At 53.0% G+C, this 9651-nt stretch overlaps 1 protein-coding gene across 1 annotated transcript in view; it reads left to right on the top strand.

Moving 5' to 3' along the window:
• GRIK3 (glutamate ionotropic receptor kainate type subunit 3) overlaps positions 1-9651 on the top strand; it is an 88866-nt gene that overhangs the window by 55120 nt on the left and 24095 nt on the right. The window contains exons 6-9 of the mRNA XM_027668658.1: positions 1238-1411; positions 3189-3332; positions 5722-5829; positions 9342-9455. Coding sequence (XP_027524459.1) covers positions 1238-1411; positions 3189-3332; positions 5722-5829; positions 9342-9455 — 540 coding nt within the window. The remainder of the gene's footprint in view (positions 1-1237; positions 1412-3188; positions 3333-5721; positions 5830-9341; positions 9456-9651) is intronic.

Genomic DNA, 9651 nt, shown 5'->3' with positions numbered 1-9651 from the left:
ACAGCCCATCCCAGAGCACAGCCCCAACACAGCACAGCCCATCCCAGAGTACAGCCCATCCCAGAGCACAGCCCCAACACAGCACAGCCCATCTCAGAGTACAGCCCCAACAGACAGCACAGCCACAGCCCCTTGTGCCGTATTTCACCTCTGTTTCCAGGCCCTTGTGAGAGCAGAGAGTGTCTCTTCCATACTCACCTCACACCCCATCACAGAGGACAGTGCTGTTGCCCTCCTGCCTCCCCCCTTTTTACTACCATTAAATGCCTGCAGAAGTTGTTCAGGGCAAGCCCTGATTAAATATGTCCCATTAAATATGTTCCCATTAACAAAGCCATTACACACCTCCTGCCTGCTGTCTCCACTCACTCCCTGGCTCAGCCCCTCGGGAGCTGCCTGGATTTGGGGAGCAGAGCAGCTGGACATGCTCCTGCCCTGCTGTCCAACCCCAGCCTACTCAGACTAGTTCCTGAGCACTGCAGTTAATCCCTGAACTGAAGCTGATATTCAGACATGTGGAGAGCCCAGAGCTGCACCAGAGCAGTGCCCCCAGTGCCCCCCCAGTGCCCCCAGTGCCCCCTCAGTGCCTGCCAAGCGATGCTCACGGGCCAGCAGCCAGCAGAGCCGAGCACTGCCTGGCTCTGGGCTCTTTACATCCTATAAAGGGCACCCTCATTCATCTGCAGACTGTGTAGGCTGGTCGGAATGTCAAGAAATGCGTCTTAGTTCCTCTTTGATAGTCTGCAAATTGGTGTTCTGCATTCAGAGTGACTCTGTCATCCACAGCACCCTGTGGGCTTCAGCACTCCCAGCAAATCCTTCGTGGAAAGGCCCCCGGGAGCTTCAGATACAGGAGTTCTGCCTTATCCTCCCTCCCTGGGTCGCAAATCCCTTTTTTCAGGGTCACAGGCAGTGATTCTGATTTTCTCCCCACAATTTATTTGCCTCTTTCAAGCAGAGAGTGAGTTCTTTGGCTCTTTGGTAGGAGTTCCCTTACGCTGTGTGTGTCAGAACCTGCACATACGGCACCCAAATTCCACCAACACCTCCAAGCCTCTGCAAGCAGAGAGTGATGGCAACAGACGGCACAATCCTCTGAATTCCTGAGGGATGTGTCCTCCCTCCCACCTTCTGAGGATTCTGCTGTCTCGCTCCAGACACAGACACGAACCGACACAAAAAAACTCAAACAAAACAAAGCTAAACAAAATGTTTAAACCAGTTTCTCTCTTTTAAGGATCTTTATGCATTAGACCTAGAACCATATCGCTACTCTGGGGTGAATCTGACCGGCTTCCGGATCCTCAACGTGGAGAACCCCCACGTGTCCTCCATCATCGAGAAGTGGTCCATGGAGCGGCTGCAGTCGGCGCCCAAGGCGGAGCTGGGGCTGCTCGATGGAGTGATGATGGTACGGGAGGTTCGAACAGGGCACGGGGGGCTGGGGGCAGGAAAGGCAGGAACAGTGGTTAAGACCTAAATGTTGCTTTTATTGGCTCTTGCACCAGTAACAACTCACCCCAGGTATCTGCCCCGAGGTAGTTTCTTGCCTTCTGCAGTAACTGCCCCTCCAAGCAGCAAGTCTGGCAGTGGAGCCCGAACCCCACTGCTGTGTTAACGCTTCTGCTCAGCCCAGCTGCCCACAGATCTGCTCCCAGCAGCCAGGCCTGTCCCAGGGCTCCAGCTGCCATCCCCCCTCAGCCCCAGGACAGCAGCACTGGCTCTGTGCTGGGAGCACCAGCTGGGCTGAGCCGGGCAGTGCTCAGGTTGGTGCAGGGACAAAGCACCAAAGCACTGCCCCGAGATGGGCTGTGCTGCAGTTTGATGACTCCTTTTAGGGTCTGATGGCAGCTCTGCTCCGCTGAGTTACTGCTCGGAAGGTACAGCACCTGCTCGCCCATCTGTCTTCCCTGCGAGGCCGTCCCCGACCCTGCAACTGCTGACTGCTCCCTCCTTCCCTCCCTTCAGCTCTGCCAGCACCAGCCTCCCAGACTTTCACCTTGAAATGGCTGCTCGGATCCCTCCTGTTCCTTTTGTTGTTGGAGGAGCCCACACAGCCCTCTGGCTCCCCTGCCCCAGCTGAGCCCCCGGTGCCACCTCCTTCCCCAGCCCCCGTGTGCTCCCTCAGAGGGAGCTGCCTTGGATTTTTGTTTGCCAGGTGTCCATCCAGTGGGGGCTCGGGCTCAGCTGGGCATTGCAGTCTGTAATTCCCCATGAAATTGCCTGGACATGTCCTTGCCCCGCTCTTCCCCAGCCCCAAATTCACAAAGCCTGTCCCTGCTGTGGCCCTCACCCCCCCCACACAGGCAGGTCAGGCTCCTGCTCTTCATGCCCGGGTGCTGAGGGAAGGGAAGGTCAGGGGATGGCTGCCAACACTGGAGGATATTCACCATGGCTACGTCCTGTTAGATGTTTGCCCAGTTATTTGCTATGTTATTTTGGTTTATTGTGGTTTATTATGATGCTGCTACACTCGCATCTGTTTTGTGGCTCTGTGAAGCCAGCAAATAATGCATTTTCACTAGGAGGTCTTACCACATTGGAGTGAAAAATAAATCCAATTCTCTTGATCAGTGTTTGGAGGTGAGATAGGGCATCTCATATTGAATCTAAAACCATCATATTACATGGAAGAAAAAAAAAGTTCCCCCTAGTTGAAATCACTGAAATGCTGAAATATGTCACAAATTCACAAGGTCCTGATTTTGGTGACAGTTTGGGTCGTTTTTGAAAAATTCTGTGCCCATAAACAAGCCATTTAACATCCCCATTTCTTATTTTCCCATGTATAAAATAGTGTGGAAAATATGTTCTCATATAGGATTTTTTTTTGCACTCAGACAAAACAGACTCAATAGGAAAACTCTGTTACTATCTTCTACATTTAGAAATCGCTGCCTCCCTGTTTGACACCACAGCAGGAAATGTGCAAGAGACAACCAGAATAGCTGCTCACAGACAAATGACACTTCTAAAATCACTGATTTTAGACAGAACTCCAAGTTTTTGGTCTAAAGAGCCAAGGGATAGTCGGTGGGACACGGAGAGAGGAACCCTGGGGTCTGTGGGTGTTGGCAGGAGGTAACTCAGGGAGGGTTCCACCTTCTCCTACGACACCTCAAGGCCCCCCCCGAGTGCCCCCTGGCTCGGGGGCCACTATGGCCACCCTACTGCTGCCCTCCCTTTAGACAGACGCTGCCCTGCTGTACGACGCCGTGCACGTGGTGTCCGTGTGCTACCAGCGCGCCCCGCAGATGACGGTGAACTCCCTGCAGTGCCACCGCCACAAGGCCTGGAGGTTCGGCGGCCGCTTCATGAACTTCATCAAGGAGGTAAAAGCGTGACTGGCGACCACAGCAGTTCCCACCAAGGCAGAGCCTCCCCGGCAGGAGGGGCCTGGCTGTCCCCTGGCTGGGGGTGCTGGCACAGGGACGGGGGGAGGAGGCTTGGCAGGTCCAGGGTTAGGAAACATCCCCTGCCCGGGCGGGTACAGCTGGGTGGAAGCACAGACACACACCAGGCTGCCGAGGGCACCCAGAAAGAAAAAACCACTGCCTTCAAAATAACACCCATGCAGCCACACCAAAACATCCCCTAGGAGCTGAAACCTCCCATGTGTCGCTGAGACTGGCCCTGGGGTGCACACTCAGTCTGCAAAAACAAGCCCTCACCTAAGGAAAAACAAAGGCAGAGCTGGAGGGAGGCACTGCACACCCTGCAAGAGCCCTCTTTGTGATAAACCACTTATTTACCCCAAGTGCTTTTTGACCTTCTGCACCTGTGGCTCCTCCCATGGTGAGCCAAGGGATTGGGTGTGTGACTGGGCCACACTTAAAGGCTGGGTATAAAACCCTCTGAAGTTTTCAAAGAGAAGAGCAGAGGACACTGTCAGTTGTTACTGTGGGCTGTGCTGCTGTGTCACCTGCTGAGCCCAGCGGAGCCATCGGTGCCATGAGACTGTGCCCACCCCAGCACTGCTGGAGCTGCACATGGAGCACACAGAGCCAAGGGAGGAGAACAGGAGAACAGTTCCCACTGCAGAGAGAGAATGAACTTTTCCCTTAACAGGCACCGAGGATGGAATCTCTCCTCTCCCTGCCTCTCTCTCCTTTTCCATGCTTTGTTCCCTCTGCAGAGCATCATTCCAGCTGGCTGCCAAAACAGAGTGTAAATAATTTGTTTGGTTGGCTCCTTTTGCAAATCACCCCGCGCCTCACACTCCAGTGCCTGCCTGTTGTTTTCCTCTCTGGCACCGTGTCAGCCCCTTGCAGGGATGAGCCTCGTCCCTGCTGCAACCAAACACACCAGCACTGCTCCCTCCAAACTCCTGAGGCCAGAGCGGCCCCGGGCTGGTCCCTCAGCCCCGGGCTGGGTCCTCAGCCGGGCTGTGCAGCCCCACGGGAGCTGCCGGGCTCCACACGCAGCTGTGTTTGCTCCAGTCGGGCACGGCAAACATTCCGTGTTTTCCCTGGCTCCCGGGGGGCTCCACAGGCAAACCACCTGCACGCCCAAGTGAGCAAACACCAGCCCTCCCAGGACTCCCGGGGGGCCAGGCTGGGAGCAGGCTGTCACTGCTCCTCAGGAATTAATGAGGGAGAGCCAGAGCAGCAGATCTGCTGGGAGACACGCCAGTCATTCCCCCGAGAATACACTGTGCCACTTCCATCACACGGGGACATTTCAAGCTCCCCCACCCATAAAGGAAACACGTTTCCCAGCGAGGGGAGCACACGGAGCTGCACAGAGGGGACAGCCCGAGGCTCAGCTGGGGATGTGACTGCAGAGCAGCAAACCCTGGCAGCAGCCTGGCATTCCCAGGGGAGCATCCCCTCGGGATGGTGCTCCAGCACAGCCAGCACTGTCCGGGGCAGCACAGGCACTGCACACCTCCTGGTACTGGGAGCAGCTGGCACTGGGGCTCTCTCACCTCCTAAATCAGAGACATTAATTCTGGGGGTGCTGCAAAGTCTACAGTGCGAGAGAAACAGAATCCCAGAATAATTTTGGTTAAACCGAATTTAGGCATCTTTACCCCCAGGTCCTGCTCCGAGCAGGATGAGCTCCCCAGTCAGACCAGGCTGTGCAGGACCTTGGCCAGCCAAGCACTGAAAATCTCCAGGAACAGGGTGTCTCCAGCCCCACTGGGCTCCTGCCTCGTCCTTGTGCTACCAAAGAGTGAACCAGGGACTCGGGCAGTACCCACTCCCAGACTCCTGTGCCCGTTTCCAAACCACAGAGCCTGCTTGCACGGACAAGCTCTTGGCCTCTTCTGCTCCACTTTCCACCTGGAAGGACAGAGGGAGGCGTTCAGGCCATTTCAGCTTCCACACCCCTTGGAAGCAGCAGTAGGTTCTGCACAAAGGGGTTGTTTCTGAACTCGAGGGGAGCTCCCTGCAGCCAGCCTTTATCAGCACCACAAGGATAAACAGAGTCACAAGGATGCCCTGCTAAACACGAGTGTTTTCTACTGAGTCATCACATCCTGCAACAGCTGGTGAACACAAAAGGTGCGAACAGAAATTGTAGCAAGGACTGCAAGAGAGTTAAGAAAATCTCCAGCTCCGTCTGCAGCCTGAGCAGTGATGGGGGGATTATTAATTAATCAGGCTCTTTAGGGAGAAAGATCCAGCATAAGGACTAATTAAAAGAACATACAGTGGAGGGCAAAAGATTATTTATGATACCAAGTAACAGCCCTGCTACTTTTTCTCCCTTGCACAGGCCCAGTGGGAAGGATTAACAGGACGAATTGTCTTCAATAAAACCAGTGGTTTACGGACAGATTTTGATTTGGATATCATCAGCCTCAAAGAAGACGGACTCGAAAAGGTAGGCAGGGCTTGTCTTATCTGCATGTGGCTGAGGCTAAACCCTGGTGCTCAAGCAGCAGAGAAATGGTTGGTGTTGTACTGATTCCAGGTTTCTGGGGTTTATATAAAAGGATATTCACTTTGTGGGATTTCTCAGATCCTTTTCCACGCCTCAACCATGACTCACTCGCCCTGAAGCCAGAGCGTGGGATTACAGATTGCAGAAGTGCTTGTAGCACTTTCCTGGGATAAGGGAGGCAGAAGAAACTTTCTGAGCATCCAGTAACCCTTCCCTGCCCAGGCCAGGCAGGAATATCTCCTGTCCCACTCCCTCTTGCTGGCCTGGCTCACAAACCCTTGGCTCTTGCCTGAGGAGGCCACAGCTCTGGGGAGCATCACCTGGTGTGAATTCCCACCATGAACCTGGCCAAGGCTTGGGAATAGCACTGGCTGATTCCAGCCTGGATTTCGCAGGAGGATGCACTGGGTATTTTATTTTATTACCTAAGGGAAAATAAGGAAAACAGCAAAGTTTGTTTTTGCCTGGCTGGCTGGGGCGGGCACGAGGGCCAAGGGCAAAAAGGCTGCAGCCTTGGATCCTCCAAATTAGTGCAAATCCCCTCTGGGCACAGAAATACGAGGCTGATGCACAAATCTGATCCCAGGTGTTCCTGAGGATTTAATTTCCTTTTCTTCAATTACTTTAAAAAAAAGAAAAGAAAAAGGCAACATGCAAGCCTTAAAGCCCTTAGAATGTGAGTTCCAAGGTGAGATCAGTTGGTTGAAGACAGAGAGCAGTGAGTGGTCAGAGCAGCCGAGACTGTGATTCCCAAGGAATTCTGTGATCTGACCCCTCTGAGATGACTCTGTGTCCCCGTTCTGCCACAGGTGTCTCGCACCTGTACAGGAGGAAGTTGGCAGGGCAGCAAGGCCCCTTCCAGAGCAGAGTCTGCTTTCCAACAGGTACAAGGTGCCTCTGGCAGCCAGAACAGTGCTGGGCTTGTCACCTCTGGGCAGTGACAGGTTCTGTGTCCACGGGACACCCGGCTGGGAGCAGGGAGGGTTTCAATTAACTCTGCAGCACGTGGACCACGAGCACAGGTGACTTTTCCAGGGAATTAATCACTCGGCACAGGGAGGCAGCCCCGGGGCTGGAGGCAGCCATGGATCAACCCTCCATTTGGAGGGGACACATCCTGCACCACCGGAGACCCTCCAGCCTGTGCCCCATCCCCCTTCCTCCCAGTTTGTTTTCCTTGGCTTTGGCAGGAATTGCTGCCACACTTTCCCCCACAGCAGCAGCTCCCTGCCTCAGTAACACAGCACAAGGTCACCACAGCCCTCTCTGCGTGGGGAGCTTTTGGTGTCAAGTACAGAATAAAGAAAACATTTCAAATCAACCCAGTGACCTCCAAGGAAGGAGGGGGGGGAAGATGCCACCGTCTCACAAGAACTGATCTTTGCAGCCTTGTTCCTGGAGTCTAAACCAAAAACAAACCAGGCCTTTTCCGAGTCCAGCAGCACCGACGCTCTGGAGAGCTCTGTTGGTCAGGTAATAGAAAACGTGCCAGTGCTTGACACCACGGGAACCCAAAGGTTCAGCAGAGCTGCAGCATCACCTGTCAAACCCCCTCCCCTCCCAGCTGGCACCAGCTGGATTTACTGCAGATCTGTGTCACATCAAGCCCACTGGAAGCCGCCAAACCCCTGCGCACCCCGTCAGCTTTTGTCTCCAATAATTCAGAGATTTCACAGCTCCCACTATTATTTCTCTGAAAGCTTCCTGTCAGCTCCAGAGGGGTTTTAAAGTATCGATGTCAAATCTCTGTTGAAGCAGGGATTCTGTCAATAGTTAATCTGAACTAACAAAACACCAGCCCACAAACAAATCCCACCCGGATTGTGCATTATGTATCACAGCTTATGTTTGCTGAGCTTTAGGACTGAACCCCTGATTCTCTCATAGCTCCTGGATGTTCCAGGGATTACAGGAGTATTAACAAAACCTAATTACGTGTAGTTTGACTATCTGACTCGCACAGTTCTCTTAATGCACTTTTTTCCTTTTTCTTCCTTTTTTTAATATCTTAAACTGATTAATTCAGTCTTAAGTGCTATGTATTTAATTTTCTTAAAGAAAACGTAGCAAGGCAGAGGTGTCTGGAGCTGCAGTGCAGCAATCTGGGGCCTCTTGGACTTGCTTCTCCTTTCCCATTCACAATAATAATAATTTTTTGACATTGCAGCTGTTGTGTGATCCAAGGCAGAGATGGGGGATTGCTTCAGTTTTACCTGAAATATTTAAAACCTTTCACAAAGTTCGTGGAAACTCTTCTAGAATTTATGACACTTTTTTTTGCCAGGCAGCATTGCTCATTACAAAGTCTCTTTCTGGGGATGCAGTAAAACCAAGTTCTCCCCTTGGACTGCTGAAGAGGCTGAAGAATCTTAAAAACAGCAATAAATAAAAGATGGGAAGCTGCTGGCTCCCAGGTGGTTTGAGCTGGCTGCCTTTGGCTTCTCTGCGCGTCCCACCTCGCAGTTTGACCCTACAGATGGATCGTTCTGTTCCCATTTCCAGGTGGGGTTTGGTTTTTTCTCACTGTCAGTTTGGCTCCATGGCCACCCCGCTCTGTTTGCTGGCAGCAGCCCCACATCCCTCCAGCCTTCCTGACATTTTCTCTCCCCGTCACAGTCCTTCATCCACTCCTGCCTTCAAAGTTTGTCCCAGAGCCTCCCCTGCACCTGCAGAGATCAGGTTAACAGGCTTAGCACTGCCCAGACCACTTCTGGTAAATAGAGACATGCTTGGCATTTCTGGATCAATAGACTTCTTCAAAGTCTAATAATTTATTAAATTTGACAACTTGAGAGAATCAGAGCACCTGAAATGGAGCTGGTGTGCCTGTGCCATGCCTGGGCAGGGCTGCTGCCATCCCTTCCTCTGGATTTGCTGCCAGGACTGAGGCATTTCCCTGAAGGGTGGCCCAGGGCCCTGACAAGGGATGTGTTAGGAATGCCCACAGATGGCACAGAGGGCAGGAATAGCTCCTTCCAGGGATCTGTGGAGCTGTTTGAGTCATTTTTAATCCTCCCCACCAAAGCAAAGTCGTGGGGTAACAGAGAAGAAAGAAAATGACCTCAAATTTGTGGTTATTCTTCTTTTGTTGTGCTCTATCCTTGCCCAGATTTGACTCTTTAGTGGGGTCTGACTGTTGCTCTGTGCAATGCCTTTGCAAATTGCTCATTCATTCAGCCCCAGAATACCAGTCTCTGGTCTCTGCCCATGCCCCTGAGCTGGCAGCAGCACAGGGACTGTGGAACCAGTGCCACTGGAGTGACCTGCAGCTGAAGGGTTGGTTCTCTTGGGTGAGACGAGATGGTAATTCCAGCTTTGCTGCTGTTTACTGTAGATGAAAGAAGGAAGTTCCCTTTTCCAGGCCAGTAGGATGCTGGGAGGAAGCGAGGAATGCAAGAAAGGGACTGAGGAACATGAGGAGGGGGTTCACTTGTTGGTTTGGTTTGTTTCAGGTGGGAGCCTGGAGCCCTTCTGAGGGTTTGAACATCACAGAAATCTCCAGAGGACGAGGCCCGAACGTCACGGACTCGCTGAGCAACAGATCTCTGATTGTCACCACAGTCCTGGTAGGAGACTGCCTGCCTGTCCTTGTCCTCCCCCTCAGGGACACCCCATATCTCCGAAAACTGCTCTGAAAACTCCTCTGAAAACTCACAGCCCCCAGCACAGATTGCGGGAGAGGCCCCAACAGGGCTGGGCTCAGCTGGGCACCAGAGTGCCCTGTCCCTGCTCTGGGGTGCCCTGTCCCTGCTCTGGGGTGCC

The sequence above is a fragment of the Corapipo altera genome, unplaced genomic scaffold, assembly GCF_003945725.1.
Source record: "Corapipo altera isolate COAL_440 unplaced genomic scaffold, ASM394572v1 297, whole genome shotgun sequence".
Classification (NCBI taxonomy): Eukaryota; Metazoa; Chordata; class Aves; order Passeriformes; family Pipridae; genus Corapipo; species Corapipo altera.
This window is presented reverse-complemented; position numbering and strand designations above follow the sequence as displayed.